The sequence below is a fragment of the Haemaphysalis longicornis genome, unplaced genomic scaffold (genome assembly GCF_048455015.1).
Source record: "Haemaphysalis longicornis isolate Haplotype H1 unplaced genomic scaffold, Haemaphysalis longicornis Haplotype H1 scaffold_1, whole genome shotgun sequence".
Lineage (NCBI taxonomy): Eukaryota > Metazoa > Arthropoda > Arachnida > Ixodida > Ixodidae > Haemaphysalis > Haemaphysalis longicornis.
The window spans coordinates 224,490,726-224,511,475 of NW_027526203.1; the positions used below are offsets into that span (position 1 = coordinate 224,490,726).

At 49.4% G+C, this 20,750-nt stretch overlaps 1 protein-coding gene across 2 annotated transcripts in view; it reads right to left on the reverse strand.

Annotated features, from left to right (window-relative positions):
* LOC144142294 (pancreatic lipase-related protein 2-like) overlaps nucleotides 1-20,492 on the reverse strand; it is a 31,920-nt gene extending 11,428 nt beyond the window's left edge. Inside the window, exons 1-5 of one of the 2 annotated variants that reach the window (XM_077673693.1) lie at nucleotides 20,328-20,443; nucleotides 8,818-8,985; nucleotides 8,162-8,216; nucleotides 6,557-6,645; nucleotides 2,864-3,001 (exon numbers count right to left, since the gene is read on the reverse strand). In XM_077673693.1, the coding sequence (XP_077529819.1) occupies nucleotides 2,864-3,001; nucleotides 6,557-6,645; nucleotides 8,162-8,186 (252 nt within the window). In that variant the 5' untranslated portion in view covers nucleotides 8,187-8,216; nucleotides 8,818-8,985; nucleotides 20,328-20,443. Of the gene's footprint in view, nucleotides 1-2,863; nucleotides 3,002-6,556; nucleotides 6,646-8,161; nucleotides 8,217-8,817; nucleotides 8,986-20,327 lie in introns of both variants that reach the window. The other variant, XM_077673700.1, reaches the window with a different exon arrangement.
* Between the last annotated feature and the right edge of the window lie 258 nt (nucleotides 20,493-20,750).

A 20,750-nucleotide genomic window follows, 5' to 3' on the forward strand; every position in this document is an offset into this window, starting at 1 on the left:
CAGCGCCACCGCTAAATGTCTGAAACTCGTACACGTGCGTCCAGACTTGAGTTTGTGATAGAACTTGTTTGCACTGCTCTACTCACGAGTGCATGTACTCACGAGTGCAAGCACTCGAAAATACAGTATTCATGAGTATTGTAATCATGAGTACTGTTTACTCATGAGTACCATACTCACCAGTACTCATGCTCATAAGTATTGTACTCATGAGCACTCATACTCATGAGTAGTGTACTCATGAGTTCTGTACTCACGAGTAGTGGACTTACCCCTATACTCAATCGTCATCATACTAACTTTTTTAATCTGGGTGTGTACTCACTCATCATCGTACTCACTCGTGAGTGTGAGTACAAATGAGTACAAATAAGTGTACTCACGAGTGAGTGCGCCGACTTAAGGCCCGTTCACACTTGCGACGAAGCGACGCGACAAAGCGACGAAAGCGAAAGCGATCGCCACCTTTGCTGTTCACACTTGCACGCGACATCGAGCGACGGGCGACGACTATTTTTTGCTTTTCTTGTTATTGTCTCGCGCTCGGAGTGAGACTTCACGGGAGCTTCCCCGCTTCTGGAAACACAGCATCCGGGTGCTTTGGCAGGATATGACGTCAGGAAGTCTCGCCTCCTGCTTCCGCTTCAAAAGCGACGGCGCGACGGAGGCGACAAAATTTGGTCGAGACCGATCGCTTTCGTCGCGCGACGAAAGCGATGAAAGGCGGCGAAAGCGACAGAAATTTCCGTCACTTTCATCGCTTTCGCGTCGCTTCGTCGCTAGTGTGAACGGGCCTTTATGCTCCCGACAAAATGTCGCTTTGCTGGCGTGCTGCTGAAGCTAAGCTATGGTGGCTAGAAGGGCCACCCTTCTAGCCACCATAGCCAAGCGCAGCGCTACATTGTTGTCAACAATCCGCACACTGAGCACATCTAACTCACCGTGAAGAAAAGCGACACGGCCCTGCGTTTCCCCCTGCCCATAGGGAGGACGGAACTGTCTTTCAAGATCCCAACTCCTATTGTAAACAATAGTTGGCAGACAGGACGGCCAACAGTCCGATGTCGACGGGCGCAGAGCCGAGCCAAGCCCTTTAAAAAAATCCTCAGCCGGGGCCGGAGGAGGCTCTGCCCCCCCCTAAAGCCGTCCGGGAGGGGCACGAGCCCCACTGCCCCCCCCCCCCCGCCGTAGTTGGCACTTCTGACGTCTCTAACACGTTTCTAAGCCGAAGGCCACAACGAATTAACTAGGTTTTCCTTTATCCTTTTCACTTTGCGTCTTTTCTTCTCTCGTTGCTGTGACTGGGCACATGGCGGCGGTGGTATCGCCAAGCAAAAAGGACATGTGGCGCGAACATACCTGTCTGCCCGCCTAACTTCTACTTCTGCAGTTACCGTATCTTTGCGATTCTAGGCACCCTCTCCTACTTTCAGAAAGAAATCGCGGAAAAAAAGTCTGCATGCGCATCTTAGCACCCCCTTATCTAATCAACCATCGCAAAGCGGATTTCGGACGCGTGTTAGCGGGTCCAAGTTGATGTTGTGACCAGGTCATTCATGAAATGTTCAATTACAAACCACTTCGACGGAAGTGAAGACGACCTGCTGTGGGATACGGGGAGCGGCGGTTCAAATGACGCAACGTACTCGAGTGGTAGTGAGGGTGACTGAGTACCAGACGTAAGCAGTCGTTTCACTGCCTGTACAAGGTTTTCCTTGGAACGTTTTCCAAATGAAACATTATTCCTTGCGCCTATATCGTCGAGATACCGCCGCAAAAAAAGTGTGTACGGAGGGGGGAGGGGAGAAGGGGGGGTTAATTTATGTTTTTTGTATCTAAGCACCCCCCTCACTTTGGGCATCACGATCGTGGAAAAAAAGGGGATGCTTAGAATCGAGTAAATACGGAAATATGCCCAAATCACTCATGTACTGCCTCAGTACATGTATCTAACACACGCTTCCGAACCAAAGCTCACAAGGCATTCACTGGGTCAGGAAGCGACACACAGGCACTTTTAGTAATTTAGAGACACAGCTCGTCTCGAATTCCGGATGCCCCGCCCCGCCTTCTAGTCCCATATATAAATTTATACTGTTTTCTTTAGAGCTTAATTACGCCGTTTTTTTTCTGCTCTGGACCTGTCCGCCATTTCCTGGGCCATCCGCCGGGCATTTTGTGGTGAGTCTTTTTTGGCACAACGCCGGATTTTTGGTATGCCGACATAGTAATGCTTTCGCATTAATCAATTAGATGTGTTGCCTTGCGGGCTACTCCGCGGCTGCCCGTTCGCGCTGACTTGTGGTATCTGAGGGGCGGCGCTTAACCGCAGTTTACTGGAGAAAAAAATGCTGTGGCCTAAGTAATGCGAGGCTGCGGCGAGCGGAAGGCTGCGGCTAGCGAAGAGCCAACACGCCGCTCGCTCGCGGCAGATGCCCCTGTATTTTTGTATGCCTCTTGCATTCATTAAAAGTTGCTGAAAACGCCACATACGACTGTTCCGAGGGTTTTTCCTTCGTGTTAATGCGTACATGGCGTAATTCAAGAATGTCTCCCGAATTACGCCAACTGAATTTCAATGGCATCGCGCCTCAGTACGCGTGGCTTTTACCTATACCCTTTAGAGTCCTTTACAATCGTGTTGTTTGTCTATATAGAGAAACCAGCCTTTTTCCAGCGATGCGCATCTCTCGTTTTGTCAGATTATCTCGCCGTCCTTACCTATTGCTCCCGATTAGCTGTTCTTTTTAGGGTTCGTAACTGTGCATGGGCGGTTTCTTAAGCGGCGCTTGCCAACAGTGGCAGCGATTCTATTTCGTACGCGCTGCACACAGGGAACGCTCTTTCTTCACTGAGTGCTCACCTTGGGAAGCAGCTTTTCGGCGAAATTCCCGGGAACGACCGAATCGAAAACCTTGGCCGATGAGTCCAGGTAGCGAGCGGCGTCGCCCGCAGGTGAGCTTGTGGATAGCTCGGGTCTGGAAGGCTGCTTGGGTCGAAGCTGCAAGCAAGTTCGTCATGAGCTCGCTTACACGACCGGGCTCTTTGAAAGCCCTCAACGGCGGATAGGAGCAACCCCGAGGACGTGAATGCAAGGCTTTCTTTATTTCAATCTGACCTTTTTAATAGAGCCATACCAAAGCACCAACCTTGGTTCTGGATCCAACTTTTGCCACTTGCCCCAATTCATTCCAAGCAAGCTGTCGGAATCGGCATCTATACGTGTTAACCCGACCGTGCGGTTTGCTTAAACTATTTGCATTTGTCCGTTTAGTTTAATGTGAGGTGAAGTGAGGAAAAATAAGGAGATAAATAAAGGTGAGGCTTATTTGGGAAAGGGGGGCGTGCCACTTACTACGAAGGCGTTTGATCTTTTGCAAAGGCTGCTGGCTTCTCCCTAATGCTGACGCCTAAGCTGGCAACTCACCTGGTTTTTCCCACAAAAAAAAACTCTGGCTGCAAAAGTACGGGCAACTGCCGCACATTTATGCTGAGCGCATGCTTTCAATACGCAAATTTCAAGTGGCGGGGTTGTTTCGGCTACCACTGTACACGCCATTTTAGGGTGTAACACGCTCAGGTACCACAGTGGCGCAGGTAACATGCTTGGGTGCTTACGCCAATACTTCGATGACCGTGAACACCGGACAAAAACAATGCAAGTAGCAGCACACTTTCCCGTGCGCTCTTGACCTTGGCTACTTTGCAGGAAGACTTGGTAAATCAAGTATCTTCTTGAGCGGACACCCTTATTCGAAGCTTAAAACTTAGGCGTCTGAGGCTGTGCACGTCGCTGTGAGGCATGACGAAAATGCTGGGTATTCCCATGCCCGAAACAGAAGTCATAAACAGAACACAGAGCGCTGTATCGTAAAGTAGAATAAAAGTCAACACCACCTAGCTATGCGGGCGTTTGTGCGCCTCCCGAACGCCTCCCCGTTGGCGGTGACGGTTGTGCTACGCCACACAGCAGGGTGGCCCCGCCAAACAGCCTTTTATGTCACACTGTGCATCCCGAAATATCGAACGCACCATCCAAGCGCACGTTGCCAGTGCTTGCCAGGCCCAAGGACATTTACACCAGGTGCACTTACGAGCCTTTCCTTTTTGTGTTTCGGGTGGGTGGAATAAGCTCCTGAGTTGTGGTTTGGCTCGCTGCATAACGTCCCTGTGCGCGATACCATATTCAGAAACAAAAAGGGAGGGCGGAGGGGGAGGGGGGATGAACAAAGGGTGTAAAGCGGGTCTTAGAAGGAAATTGGAATTAATTGACAGAAGGTCAAAGCAGCAACTTTGTACAATCACAGAAGCACACAAATAAACAAACAGTAACACGGTGTCCCGTTTACCGAATGCTATAAAAAAAAGGAAGCATGGAAGGAAGGAGGTAAGGAAGGTTTGTCACACCGCTTGCAGCGTTCCCGTGGACAGGAATGGCAGCTGACGAAAGGCGCGCAACGCATGAGCCTGAACAGAACAAGAGACAAGACAGCACATGACGACACAGGTTACAGACAGGACAGCACAGTCACGGCAGGGGACGATTGGCTATGACGCCCTGAAGGTGAGAAATGCTGCCGATGCATGACGAGGAAATGGAGGCGTCGATTCGATGGGACTGCATGGCTCCATAGATGCGACGAGCGGGCCCCGGCAGGTTTCAGGCTATCCTGCCGCCGTCGCCTCGTGTGCTTGCAACAAGCGAAAGTGTCGGGCTTGCTTGTACCTATAGTTACGGAAGCAAATGCCTTAAAGTTCAGCTAGCAGTTTAACTGGAACATTCGACGGCACTAAAAGGCGTCAAGGACAACATTAAACATAAAAGAACAACATTTGTGCGGGAATTGTCTGCATTGTTTGCGTCGCCCTAAGAGGGAAGAGGCGAATGCTTGGTTTTCTATGCCTCGCAGTGATAACTGCAGACGCCTACGAAGCCTTTGGACAGGGGCGGTCAGGACGATATCAGAGTTGTCCGTGGCTGGGGTCCATCTGTTCTAATCACGTGGGTCACGTGCACCTGTCATGTGAAATGACGTCAGCGCGGCTCGCACTGGGCTAACTCTTGCTTCGTCACTGGCAAGATGCTGATGTAGCGTGGTGGTCACGCATCCAGCTCCTTCTCTGGAGACAGTGTTCAATTCTCACATGAACTCCAATGCATACAATTTTCCTTCCAAAGTAATTGATTTAATCCATAGGAATTAATCTAGGCACGCACTTTGACACAAATTTCGACATTTTTGTGAGTATTTTTGCCCTTTTCAGCGGAGGCCATTTTCTGTGCCGGACAGTAACGCTTTTCCGCACAATGGGGCACTTCAGTCTTTCGCCTTGATAACGGTTCTTTCGCGGGGTGAGGATCAAATGTGAAGAATCTGAGATGGGAATCAACCTAGCTGCAGGCGCCGGGTGGTGTGAAAACACGAGCGCTCACGTCTTCCCTCTGTATGGCAGACGGGTTCATTTTTGATGGATACGTCGCTGGGTTAGTTGGTGGGCGATTCTCGTCAACGCAAGAGCACGTCATTCCACTTCGACGTGGTGTGCTTGTGTTATGATGAAGTTGGCGTTTGGTGCAGAACAGTTGGACCAATATAGCATGCGGGCTCAGAGTTTACCCGTTGCTGCTTTTACTCAGCAGCGGATGATTAATTTGCTCGTGTTTTTGTAGCGTTTTCTGGTGAGTAGCGTTCAAAGTTACATGTTCCTTAACTATGGTCCATTTATGAAGCTGCGTGCAGCACTGTAGACGCTACATTACTGTCAACAGTTCGCCCACTGAGCACGCGTAACTCACCGTGAAGGGGACCCCGAAAGGACATTCCCATCTCCCCTGTGGGGAGGTGGAACCGCAAGGCCCCGGCGCCTTTTGTTGTTTTCCTTCACAGTGAATTAGGCGCCCACAGTGGGCGGACTGTTGGCAACAATGTAGCCTCAACAGTACTGCACGCAGCTTCTGAAACGAGCTATAGTTCCGTGCTACTGAGCAAACAAAAGTATATTACTTGCATGACAAAAGAAAAATGAGCTTACCGCTACAAAAATTTTTGTTTTGTTAGAGACATTGCTTTTACAGGGAATTTAACGCATACGTTAGATTATAGGCTGCCGCGTGTTTCTGAAAGCAGTTAGTATACAAGATGGAGCAATGGCCTTACCTGAACTGCTACATTTCAGCCGTCGAAACAAGTCGGTAAGGAAGCAATGAAGCAAAATTGTTCTACCATTTGTTCTTAAGTAACGGCATTTCATCCCGTCGCTAAATCACGCAAAACAGGACCCCGCAAAAAATGTTTTGGGAAATTTCTCAAACGAACCTTTGCTTTCAGCCATTCATCGCGAAACGTTGTCACCGAAAACGTTAACGCCCATAGCTCATGCTCAAACCAAATACGTGATCAGTGCTCTCTGGCTACGGAATGGCTGTGACATCTTTTAGAGGGTGTGGTCTAGCAAAATGTGACACACTGCATGCGCGCTAAGCAACTACACATTGGACCGTGGCATACAGGGTCTTTTTAGGCGAATGATGTCAGGAAAGTACTGCTTTTCTCACCAGTGAGCCTAATCCCAATCGCCCTTCCTGTGGTGCGGCGCTGACCAGCATGCTACGAGTGGTGAGAGTCGCCATCAGTAGCAGAAGCGCTGTTTAGAGGATGAAAAAAAAAAGAGAGGTGTCCAATTTATCAGTTCATTTTTTTTTACAAATGTACATGCCCGAAGTTTGTAGTGATCGTTAAAAGTAACTTTCCAGGTACCAATATGTTTATTCTTATTTCATTTGTTCATGTACACTCAGGGCGAGAGTCATTACAGAGGGGAGCGTTGTTAAAATGCAAGCAAAACGAACAAAAAAGGTACAATACAATATTAGCTCATAGCATATTGTTAGCTACTTGAAGAGCGAGATGAGGTAGTGACAGTGCATTTTTATTCCTGTGGCACTGGATACATCTAATGAATAATCTATGAGGTCTCACTTTAAATGCTGTATGACGTCACTAAAACGAACGAGGTCCCATATTTTACATCATTCTGCCTCATTATTAGATAGGACATCTCATATGGTACATAACGTGTTCTCACTTCGGTATCTTATACCTTATATGATAATTCGCATGTCTCAGTCATATGTATGACATCTCACATGAGATGTCGTACCGTCTAATACAGTTTCTACGAGAAATAATATAATTCTCATACAGTTTTACGTCCGCATCACCATTTATGAGGCTACGGAACACCTCAACAATTCTTGAGGTGTAAATTCGAGAGCACTACTTGTCGGTAAGTTTAGTGCAGCGCCGCGTAGTGGGTAAACGTTTTTCCACTGCAGTAGGTCGCTTCTCACGTTTCGCTACGCTGCGATAGCCTCGTGATTCGTCAGCAGTGAACTGGCCGCCATCGCCCTTCACGCGTTTCCACTGGGCTCTGGTCTTGCCCAGGTGTTGCCTAGGCACGCGCCGTTTTTATAACACGATTTTTTTTAGATGCGGCGCATCTCTTGCTCTGAGGCGTGTCCCTCCTGCGTCGTCGTCGTCGGCGGCGGCGTCCGTCCGCAGCCCTCCTCCGTTCGCCTCTCCCACAGCTGTGTGCAACACTCTCACTCGGGCGCATTAGCATAACGTTAGCTGGCGCGCTTGGTTGGCGCGCACTTCGCTGCGTTAACGCTGCGTTAACAGCTGCTCCGGTGCGCATGTGCGCGCATGCGCGACTCTCCTCCGCGGTCTCCTCTCCTTCAAGCGCTGTGAATATAAAGCGGGTATCGCGCTGGGTGGTGGCCGCTAAAACACGTGTACTCTCTCATTTCGCGTACGCATGTGCATGAAAATGCAAAATTGCCTCCATCGTCCCGTGTATGAGAACATCTGTATGTGATGGAAGGCATCTTAAAGAAATGAACGCCTCTGTATCATCGCTACAATGTGACGAATTCGTAAATCAACATGACGTGTCATGAAACACGCCGTAGTGGTTGCTGCCTCCCTCTCGTGCACTACAGGTACTCTCTGTGTTCCGAAATGTCCATGAGGGTTCTTTTGAATTTAAGTCCGCAATGTGACACGCCAAGGATCGCTCTGCTCCCACACGGGACTTGCTGTTTACGTTAAACATTGAAGCATTAGATGCTGCAGTTATACGACTGGGAAGTTATACGTACCGCATGATCTGTGGCAGAATGCCATGATTTCTATTGTTGTTTACGGCAACGCAGCCTGAAAGGAGGAGGGAATAACAAAGAAAAAGAAGTCAGTAAGAATGCAGTGTACGGCATCGCTTGTATGTTTCATTACCAAGCGAGTCATCGAGAAATGAGAGGCAGGAATGCGTAAGGAATCTGATGGCAGGCCGAGATTTACTCGCCCTCCAAATTGATTCAAGTGACCAGGTGTAACACGTACATGTACACGCACTCAACCTTGATCTCGCTCATACAACTGGGAGAGAAAGCCGAAATACCATGATTCCACTACAGGAGGGAACAATAAAATATAATACAGCGTAGCTTGAGTCACACATTCATATACGCTGAGAGCATTCATTTGTTGCTGGAAGAATTGGGGAATTATTATGAAGTGTTTACGGTCTACGAGTTTGTTCCAGCTTGGCGAACTCAAATGTGTTTTTATAGTCAATTGTGGAAACGCACAAAAGGAACAGCAGCCAGTATCACATAACCCGTTGAAGGCGGTTACAGGTCTCTGCAATTCGAAGCCGTCCGCGACGACCGGGATTAACCACACCCAGTCCCTGATATCATGCATGTGATTTAAACAGCCGATCTTGTACTATATATATATGTAGCGAATCACTGACATCGTTCTCTGACGAATTCTATGCAGCATCCGGATTTTCCCAAGCCATTTTAACGCATAAAGGGACTTCCAATTGGACAAATGGTGCACTCTGGTTGGTTGCCCTAAATATTTTATGGTGACTCTGCTGAAGGTCTTCAGGTAGTCTTCCGGCATGAAGAAATGCCCCCTTTAAAGACAAAAAGAAAAAAAAGCGGCTTGTAAACGCACAACAACCCTTCTTTCAATCTTTTCACTACTGCGCGTCGTATGGCGCAGTTTCGGCGCATACAACCCCCCAGATTTAAAAAAAAGTTTGCAGGGAAAGGCTGCCTGTTGACGCGTGGACGACCCCGATTCCGAGGGTTCGCATTTAGTTTCTTCGCCAACTGCCCGCATTGACGAAGACGTTGGGGAAAATAACGCCGTTTGTTTTGGCATCACCGCAGGTTTCTGCGCAATGTGACCTGCTTTGCAGCTTTCGCTGAAAAGAATCGCATTGCTCACGCAGAAGAAGGTTCATGGAGCCGGCTCAACAATGCGACAAGAAATGATTTTTGCTCTCATTGATCGCCAGTGAATCATTAAAGATAATAGTTTGTTTTAGTAATCACGTGCTAAAATAGTGTAACACAAAAAAGAACATTTTTGTTTATGACACAAATTAACTTACTCCTTAAAACATCCCTTCCTTAATACAGGAGCATATTATAGATAACTGAATGTAAAATTCCGATATTGCGTGCATTTTTTGAATAATCGCTCTCACCCAATTGAAACTGTCCACGACGTCCACAATGATTAATATTCACAGCACTTAGCAGGACATAGCAGGGCATAAAATAGCACATATAGATTCGAACAACGAACAATGCGAGTAATGAGAATACCGGAACGAGGGTTCTGATCTTATATATTCCACTTGGCTGCGGTTGCCACCTAAGGGAAATGCACTGAAAAACTGTTCAAGGGGAATATCACGAGAATATTTTAGCCTGAAGTACTGATTTCTGTGTGCTGCGACTTTCTTTAGCAATACTGAGTTTGTTGTTACCGTGGAATGTGCCGCGCATTCAGGAGTTTTTATTTACATGATCACAAGCATTCCTTGCTTTTCCCTCTGCTGCATGTAAAAGGCGTGATGCAACGTCAAACTAATCTTTGTGAGGATTCCTGTACGTGGGATCCAGTTTATGTTGCGCTTGTTAACTCAGGGGAGGATGTATGGATATGTGTGGCTCTGGAGACAGTAATACGCATACATCCTCTTCGCTCGACAGTGTAACGTGCGGCCGTACTGGCTCAATATTTGTATTTTCTGTTTACATGTCGCCTATTTATGCTTGCTGGTTTGTAATGTTTACAGTTGTATAGACGTCATTCAAAGTCAAACAAAAATACGTCCTTCGTGAGTGTAAATTGAGCCTTCGTCGCGTAATGCCCAGGAAACGTTCAGTGCTTTTCCGGCAGGTAAACTACTGCGGTAGGTATAACCAGCCAAATAAGGTTTTTGTTGACGAGGCACTTCGGGACGTAAGCAGAAAGTGCCTTCACCACAAATTTATCCGGCTCCTTGCACCATCCGTGGCGTCGTGCTGGCTGAGGCTGAAAAGACCACACTGCCCTTCAAATACACTCCCTGCTCATCCAGGCTACACGCTCTAGTGCTATAGTGGCATCGCCCTCACTGTGATGTAGCAGAAAATGTAATCTCGACCAGACAGCTTTTGGCGCTCGTAGTCAGTGTACTACTCTCCTGCCACTTACCGGAAGTGATTCCATCTCTCTTGCATTCTTTATTGCGCATTAGTCGCGCCTTTCTCGGTGCACTGATATGGGATAATGCAGACATGTACAGCCGGTAAAAGGCTTGTCTATAACACAGCTTTCGTACTCTCAGCCCTATCCTGCCCCGACGGAGCGGGATTTGAATAAAACGACTCCGGAATTCTGAAGTCTTAGCCCTTCGCTTTTGCCTCCGACATGTTTGGAACGAGTATGTTTCGGCAGTTTTCGGTAGTAGCTGGTTGAAGTTGAAATCGCTGTTATAGACAAGCGTTTTACCGACTGTACTCTAGAGACCTACGCCACGTGGTCTACGCAGTCCTGGTGAGACTATTCTGTCTCGTGCGCGCCTTAACGTCGCCCGCACACAAGATAAATATCCTAAAATACGTCCCTCTCTATCCCCCACCCCTTCCGGCTCCCTGTGTCAGATCTACGGGATGTTGAACGGTCGTAATTTTGAAGCTGCGCGGTGACAGGTAGGTTTCCGGTGTAGCCGTCTTGTGCCAGCCGTCAAAGCGGCACAGTGTCTGGCACCATGGCACCGCGGCCACTGCTGCGAGGGCTACAGAATCCGTGGAGTCCCATGGACAATAGCGGTGCAGCTCCCCAAAATATCTTTTGTGATTATGCACCGGTGAATGTGGGTGCATGTTCACGGTACTGTTGCGTGGGCGTGTGCGCTGATGTTTGTGCCCAGGTGTGTGTGTGTGCATGCGTGCGTGCGTGCGTCACGCGTGCGTGTGCGTGTGTGTGTGTGTGTGTGTGTGCGCGCGTGTGTGTGCGTGCGTGCGTCACGCGTGCGCGTGTGTGTGTGTGTGCGAGCGCGCGCGTGTGTGTGTGTGTGTGTGCGTGCGTGCGCGCGCGTGTGTGTGTGTGTGCGTGCGTGCGTGCGTCACGCGTGCGCGTGTGTGTGTGTGCGTGCGCGCGTGTGTGTGTGCGTGCGTGCGTGTGCATGTGTGTGTGCGTGTGTGTGTGTGTGCGTGTGTGTGCGCAAGCGCGCGCGTGCGTGTGCGTGTTTAATACTGAAAGCGTTAAAATTAATGCTGGTCAATGAACTTGAGGTGCGCAGCGGGGTTTGGTCGTTGCAGACGAGCTGCCGGATCCTCCTTGACGTGGGGATCGAGATTGAAGGTCTCACAACGTACGGGCACCATCATTCCCGCTCCTCGTAAGGAGGAACTGCTGGAATTCAAAAATGAGTTTCGGGCATAGAAATTTGGGTTTTTGCATTACCTCTATGGCTACACAGGGCTGGGAGTATTGCACTGGCTTTTTGTGATGACGTCTGTTGGTGTGAGGGACGTGTCATCCTGCACTGCCGGTAACGTGCGGAATAGTGAGTACGGCCCCGCCACTTACGCCGGTGAAGAAGAGCACAGAGCGTGGAGTCACCGTCCGGCACATCGTGAAGGTGGCAGCAGACTGGGATGCACACACGGACTGAAGACCCATCTTAAGAAGCGCACTAATGGCCGAATTCTGAGTCAGTCCTCCACTCCGCGTGTTTCCTCGATTCGGCTAAGTGGAGGAGGCTGCAATGCTTTTACATGCGATAATAGCTTTCAAGGATCTCCTATACTGGAGGTTCGAGTGGAGATGGTTTTCAGAATACGAGGGTAAGGCTACCAGTATTAAAACCTATTACAGCATGGATGCGTCAGCAAATTAACTCAATAGATATGAAGCGGCTAATTATATCAAGTATCGAGGTCCTTGCAGTTTTCCTGTATCGGGATGCAGATTACGATAAAAAAAGATTAACGCTATAGGCAATAAGCGTATTGACGTCAAAAACGAATATACGGGTTGTCAAGGGTATTAGATCGGTGCATTGGGTCAGTTGGTGTTTCATTTTAGTTGTTTGGGCTGGTGAGTGGTAATACTTATTGTGTTTGTACTAAGGCGTTTCCTCCGTCAATAATAGAATGGACTTATTACCACGAGGAAAGGCAGGCTGCCCCGGACTTTACGAAACGGAACACGACACCAGGACCGGACACAATTCAGTACAAGCTCACCAGGAATCTCTCAGATGGGGACTATGCCCGCTTGCAGCCTTCAGGAATGATATCTGGGAACCAGGTGGGATCCCGATAACATAGAAGACGGCTCGGGTCATACTAGTAATACCTAAACCAGGAAAAAAACTTGATTACACAATTTAAGGCCCATATCATTAACATCCTGTTTGGGTAAACTCATGGAAAGGTAATATTAATGAGGTAATGTTACTATAGTACCTCGAGGACACGAACGCGCTACTGCGCACACTCATTGGCTGCAGAGAGAGGATCTCGGCACAGGACTGCCTCCTCCAACAAAACGAGGATATATTAGACAACCTTAGCACTACTGAAATTCGAGTCGTCCTCGCCTTAGACCTCTCGAAGGCATTTGATAACGATCACGTAACGTAATACTTGACACCTTGCAAGAAACTAACTGCTGCCAAAAAATATACAACTATGTGCGGAGCTTTTGCGTGACCGGATCGATGACCACACTCACGCTGGGATCCCTCGAATCCCGTGCAAAGAAAGCCTCCAACCATGGCACGCTTCAGGGTTCCGTACTATCGCCCCTTCTTTTAATATCACAATGAAGGACCTACCAGCGCAACTGAACCGCTTCAGTGATATCAAACATGCAATATATGCCGATAATATAACCATATGGACAACAAGAGGCTCCCCAGCACAAGTCGAAGAAGCACCTCAGCAATCCGCCGAAGTGATGGAGCGCTACGCCAGTTGCGGTGGCCTCGCCTGTTCTGCTGAAAATTCAGAGCTTCTTGTGGTAACTAAACACAACAGTAAACAATAAGTACAACTGAAGGTGCAGCTGCAAGGTATAGACATACCCTAGCGCTCGCACATAAAATACTCGGATTAACATTACAAAGCAACCCAAAAGCCAACCATACAATTCGTAAACCGCGTCACCGCGCATGTGTATCCCCTGATCAGGGAAATCAGGGGATACACATGTTCCGAAGAATCACGAATAGGCACCGGGGTCTCCGGGAAGCTTATGTCCTTCGCCTTAACACAGCTCTGATCACTTGCAGTATACTTTGTCATTTGCCCTACCAAATTTTCAATAAATCTGAACTCAAAAGCAGAAAGGTGCTTTTAAGAAAAACCTATAAAATCGCACTCGGGGTGCCCACATGTACCTCAGCAAAGGCACTGGAAGACACCAGCACAACAAATTCTTTGGGGGGACTGCAGTCAGCTGCAACGACTGCGAAGCCCGACACAGGGCATAGGCGTCCTTCACAATCTAGGATACGACACCAGCCAATATGAGGGAAGCACGCGCGAACAACTAGAGCCGAACGTACGGGGTAAAATCTGCACTGCTCCTTTAAGCCGTAATATGCGTCCGGAGATGAGCAAAGAAAGACGAATCCTTTGCATTAAGGCCATCCTGAAGCAGATCAACAAAACAGAGCCACAACCAGAACGATAGTACATGGACGCCAGCCCCCGAGATGGGACGGGTGTCACCGTTGTCGTGCACCTAAGCCATGCCCTCATCAAAGCAGGCACAGAACTTGACCTCAACGCAACTACCGATACGGAGACAAGGGCAATCGCGCGTTATATAAAGCACTCTTGCCATTCTGCGCCAGGCACAGGTACAGTGTACATCTACACCGACTCAGAGGCTGCATGCCGACAACTTCTCTCCAACAGAATGCACAGAAATACCGCTCACATGCTCAACAAGCTCCTCGCTACAAGTCCGAAGTGCTACAAGATAATCTGGGTACCTGGGCACGAGGGCATGCCAGGAAATGGGAGCGCACACGCACTCGCCCGAGCGTTAAACCACCGGGCGCCTGAGCACGCACTTCCACATTCAAGGGAACGTAGGACGCAACCAGGATATCAAGAATCAGTTGACACCAGAGGTCTGCTACCGAAATGCCGTCCAAAGAGACACAAGCACCCAAAACCACACGAAACACTCACGCACCGGGAATCCGGTGTACTAAGGCAGATTCAGACAAACACGCTACCTACTGTACACCTTACACACCGATTCCAGCGACTACCGGAGACCCCCAAGTGTCCTAACAGCGGGGTCTACGCCAACGTCTATTATACTCTCTGGACTGGCACACAGAACTCCAAACTTCCCCCCATATACAATCCTACTCGCCACGTGCCGAGCCACGTCCCCCCCCCCCCCCCCCCCCCCCTAGCCCGACCCCCCTCCGAGCCCGGAGAAGAACAGCAAGACGACGATGACGACGCGGAGCCCCTGACCGCCTACGGCGCCACGCTCCGGTGGTACAGGCACGGGAGACGAGCCTTCTCGCCCCCCCCCCCCCCCCCCCCCCCCATCCGGGGCTTACGAGAGGGGAGGCAGTGCTCCTGCGGCAACTGCAGACAGAAACGGTTCTCACGCCGGCGCTCGCGCGCCACGTGTGCCCGGACCTCTACGAACGAAGTGAGTGCAGTGTGTGTGCGCGAGTGCCCGCGGACCTTGCCCATCTCATGTGGGGCTGCGAAGAACACTGTGCGCGTGACGGACGCCGCGGCCTCCCACCGGACGTTCGCGACATGATCGGCTCTACGGAGCACGGACTCCAGCTCAGGGCCGTCCAGCGGCTCGGGGCTGCTCTGGCGCGGCAACGGCGAAAGGAGGACCCGCGCTCCCCCCCGGTTGCTTCCCTCGGGAACGGTGACAGGGGGCGGGGCGGGGACACCCCTAGTAGCCCGAGCCGCAGGCCAGGCCCATTGCTTCGAGGTCAGCCCGATACCTAGAATAGGTAGATAGACAGGGGTGACGGCGAAGCCCTGCGTGGCCTGACCCGCACCCCCCGCCGGACAACGCAATAAAGGTCATTTCTCTCTCTCTCATGGGAAAGGAGGCTGGCTGACTCTAGCGCGGAAGGGCAAAGGACACTGATTGAACTCGCAGAGATGGCCCTGTCGACTATCCCGGGAGCTCCGGACTAGGGGATCCTGGTGGAAATAAATTTACTTTTTTTCTTTCGGGCATTCTTCTTTGGTGTTTTCTATACGTCTCTCGTTGTTGTGTACTTGAAGTGCGCGGCGATTGGGCAAGAAGCAAGTTTCAATGTAATAAGAAATATAAAGTGGACCCACGCCACCTAAACTCCCGGAAAGTATGAATTGGCTCCTGAGCTTTAGGGGGGGAAATGCATAAAAGCAGAGAGTGTTGCTCTCCATTTACGGCGATCCCTTGGCTCAGCTGCCCCCAACATACTCGAGCGACCAATCTATATGTCGCCAACAAAGCAAATTAGGGCAATGACGATGCCCATCCTACAAGTTGACGGCTCTGGCGCCGCACAGTGCTAGCACGACGTTGCGCATTTCACAGCGACACAGCACACGCTATTACTTTCAGTCATACGTAATGCGCGCTGCGGTAATTCGGCGAATTTCCTTCGTTGGCGACATGAATTGATTCCTCAAATGCGTCGTGGGGAAGCAGAGTCAAGGGATTGCCTTAGACCGCGGTCGCTTCTCCCTTTTGCTATCATACTTCGATGCGTTCCGTTTTATGCGCTTTCCTGCATTTCTCTACTGAAACCATACGCATTTCCTTGCTCGGCTACGCGTACGCGTTTTCCTCCCCAAATACTCTGACAAATGTCCCTCAGCCTTTTTCGCTACGATGCACATGAACCAAAGTAGGCGGGCGTGACAAGTAATCAGGACGGGCACCCTTTCATTCAAAATGGCTTCCACCATTGTGGCATCGCACAATGCAATGCGAAGCGTCATACGCGTATCGCGTAATGCCGCAGCGCAGACCCATGTTTTCCGCAACACATTATGCGGTCCTCACTGGCCTGTTTTGCTCGCGAAATGGCTGCACGTTGAGGGGCCTTGTGGTGAAGCAGACCCAAAAATAATGGGCCTCCTTGATTATCAGTCCCGGATCCTCCGCGGACTGTCCGCGGACCGTCCAGGACTGGTAAATCGAGGATGCCCATTTTTCGGGAGCGAAGGATACCCGAAAGTTGGCTTTCTCTACCATCCTGAGTACGAAGTGGTTGAGCGCGCCGTAAGTCGGATTAGGGAAACACTAGAAAAGGTCGCTTTTGTATCCGCAGCATGGTTGAGATTGCAATGCGCGGTAAATTCTGAAGCGCGGAATTTTGGAAAAACAAACCGCGCAAAATCTGTGGATCCTATATATATACTTGCTGAGACATTTCGACGCGAACCGATTCTTATTAGAGTCTGCCAAGTATACAGAAAACGAGCAGGACCATAACTTAGCGATCATTGAGAACTTCAGTAGAAGTTTACGCAAGCACAGAAGACTCCTTGGGCATAATCAAAATCATGGTATTACTATTTCTGGGGAAAGCAATTTCCGCGATATGTTTTGGCAATGGCCGTTTTTTGTGAAAATGTTCGAGCTTTGTAAGAGTGACAAATCAATTTTGTATTTTAAAAGAATTAGACGGAAAAAATACGCGCGGGATAGGAGCAGTTGGAAGAGGGGGGTGTGGGGAAGCACATCTTGCAGCGGACACAATTTAGATGCTGCTCATAGAAGAAAGATGATTTGAATTCGGATGTAACCGATTAGTCGTCGCCTAAGGTCCTATGGAATGATCGTTATCGTTTATAATCGACAGTACAAGGCGCTGTCTTGTACAGGACAGTGGTGTCTCCTGTTTTTAGTGGCGGAGGCTCTTAGGGGCTGGGGCTGTTGCTGTCTTCTGTCGTCATCGCCGTCGCCGTAATCGTCGTTATTCTCATGTAGTCACGGTACACCGGGAAACTAGTTGACGCCTCGCGCTAGAAAGTAACGTGTACTAAAAATACACCGGGACACTCGTTTACGCCTCGCGCTAGAACGTTCCGTGCTTAAAAAACAAGATACTTTTACAGCAAAGTTGTATACCCGTACCCCCCAACGGTTTCGTATCCGTTGGTAAAAAAGTCAAGGCACCAAGAATACACTTAAACACGGCATACGTCGCCCCTCACCTAGTTTCCGTTAGTGGAGATGGCCCGGGATTTTGTTCTCTGTTTTTTCGTCATTGTTCCAGCTGATCCCCACCAAGAAATCAACTAGCAAAGAATAGAGCCGCCTGAGCTGTCCTGTGCTGAACAAAATTTCCCTTGAAGTTGTTAGTGCAGCGTGGCTGAGTCAATAGCGTCTGTGAATAAAGCCTGTAAGCGATCTAACGACACGTGTTCATGTCGAGTATGTGTTTTGCAAAATTTGAAGCTGTAAACAAAACATTAAAATGCGAAAAGCACGTGTATGTTCAGTTAGTTCTGCTCGCACTAATTGGAAGGCGCCATATTCGGTTTCTTGTGGCCAGGTAGTTCTGTTACTTTTTCAGTGTATAGGTAATTTTTCCGTGTCTGTTTTATTCATTCTTATTGTCTCGTTACCTTCGCGGAATGGAACGAGTTATTCATGGCTCAGGTTTTATTGCCATGCTTGAAGTTTGTTTACTAAATTTTTGTATCCCGCACCTAACTTTTTACACTGGCTATATTTTTTACTAATTAGCAGCAGAATAACTGCAGATTTTTTCTACGGCAGAAACTGTGCAGGGGCAATAAAATTAACAGCATATACTGCAATCAAAAAGTCGAATTGAGCTTTCACCTGTCTCGCCACATAAGGGAAGGCAAAAGTTCTAACCCACAGCCTTGTGCCAGTAAAAAAAAACGAAAAAAAACTTTAAAGTACGACAAATTTTTACAAAATGTGACAATGAAAAACCAAAATTTTGCATATCGACTTCTGCAGTTGCTCGGAACGCAGAAACCGGCATATTTTTATCGCGCGGAACACCTGCTGTAGGTCAAAACCTGATGCCGCCTAGACGGACGTCTCCGTCCTTGATGTCTGACCAGCTTTGCGGAGGGAACGCTTGTTTACTCAACGGAAAAGAGTAAAACATAGTATCACGCGAGGTAAGTGTGGTGCCTGCCCCCTCATTTGTGGAATGCTTCCCAGGCAGCAGGGAAAGTGCTTGCCGTGTGGCTGTCGCAGTAATCACCTCCTTTAAGCCCAAACCCCCATGGAAAACCCCTGCCGTAAAGGTATTGCAAAACGGACACGGAGCCAAGCTTTATACACGTGCCTTTGCACATTACACCTGTGGCAAATGAATGTTTGGCACTTGCCGATTTCGCCAGGCTTCAAACTCCTTTGTTCAAAGTGTATACATTGCGTGGCGGAATGAAAATTTCCCTTTTTTCATGGCAACTCGATGTTCCGACAATCCTTCATAAACAAAGTTGAGACAGACCGAAGAAATATCTCACGGCGCCGTTTTCGGCTTTCATGCACACAAGGCAAAGACGTCGACAGCCGTCGGTCTGTGTTGTTTGTCTTCTGCGATCCGACGCGCCGCGGTGGCTTAGTGGCTAAGGTTTTGCGCTGCTGAGCACGAGGTCATGGGTTCAATTCCCGTCCACGGCGGCGGCTTTTCTGATGGAGGCGAAATGCGAAAACGCCCGGGTGTGCCAGATTTCGGCGCACGTTAAAGACCCCCAGGTGGTCAAAATGAATCCGGAGCTCTCCGCTCCGGCGCGCCTCATCGCCTGCGTTGCGTCGGCGCGTTAAACCCTACAACCAACCAATCTCCTTCGATCAGCGTACCTCTCGTCTGCGGGGCGCCAGATTAAACTGATGAGCCGCCAACACATTAGGCTTATCAGATGAACCCAAGAGATTCTTCCGCATTCTTAAAAACACGATGAACGCGACTTCAAGCAGAGGTCTGAGAAATTCCACCTTCTAAATGAACGTTTTCAACTCTGCGAAACCATTATAAATGTATGTGACCCCAATTTCCTTCCTATTTTGGCGAACACGTTGTAGGCGCATCTTTTTTTTTTTCTTCTTTTGGCTGCATTTAACGAACGGAACTCTTCGGCAAGACCCTCAACTCTTAAGGCGCGGGAACTGTCATCTCCGTTTTTGTGATGCGTGAATTCAACGACGTAAAGTCCGCTGTGATCTGTGCGCATGTGGTGGGGAACAATGTAACATTCGAGCCGGCTTTGCCGCCAGACTGAGGTGCATGTCACCTCCGTGTGCCCCCTTGCTCTTTTTTCTTTTTTTCTTTCCTAATTATCTCAGTAGAGACTGAGTACATCGAAATCGAGCAAAGCGCATGCGTCATGCCGCGAAACACATCTGCTTCAAACGTCAGCGTACCCTCTGTGCTTGCGCAACTTAGGATAGGAGATGCGATAGCACGCTTCTTGGATCATATTAGGGCAGTACGTTAATGCACGAACGAAAAAGAACCCATGGGGCAGGGGTGTTTGTGTGCAAAGTTTGCAGAGTTTCCGTGGGTGCTTCCCGTCTTCCTTCATGAATTCAACTTAGGAGCTGTGCTGGGTCGGAACTTCACCGGTAACACGGTGGGAAATGAGCTCCCCGGCACGTCGGCATGTAGAAGACGCAGCCGCGAACTGGTCCATGTGAAATTCTTCCGGAGCAGTCCTGCAGTCCTGCTGCCCCGCGCAGCTTTTCGCGCAATGATGGGATGAACAAAAGTACAAGGCAAGGCGAGACGCTGTGCTGCTTCATCCTTGCATCTTTCTGTTTGTCCCATCCTTGCCTAGCTTTTTCGTCGCGCCGATATACAACAAACGGCCCACATTTGCACAGTCGCAACTAGTGCTGTCACCATTGCTTGTACACTTAGAACGTATAGACGAAATACGCAGGCAGCGAAGTTCAAAAATATCTCGGGAGAGAAAAACAGAGTACCGTTTTGCAGACAGTGGGCGAAGTGCGGCGGTGAAGAGGTGAATGTGTGTCCCACCTGAGCGAAGCTTGTGATCCGGCTTGTGATGACTACTTGGTCCCCTGCGGCGGACAGATATGCGCACTTGGACTCACCTTCGAATGCTCCTGTCGATGCCCCCCCCCTCCTGTCCGTACCTCTCCGCTTTCTCGCAGCGACCAACTGCCGTCATCCCCCCCTCTCTCTCTTGCCACGTTTTGTTTCGTTTTTATTCCTCCAGTTTGTCTTTCTGTCCAATTTTTTTATTGGCTTCGATCCGAAGGGCAGCCCTCGCTCAGGGCGGATTACAGGACGGCGGCTTCATTTCCTTCAATCTGGGGGCGTCGAGGAAAGATTAGCATGCCGCGAGTATCACAAGGCTGGAGAGGATGTGTGCGGACTGGGTG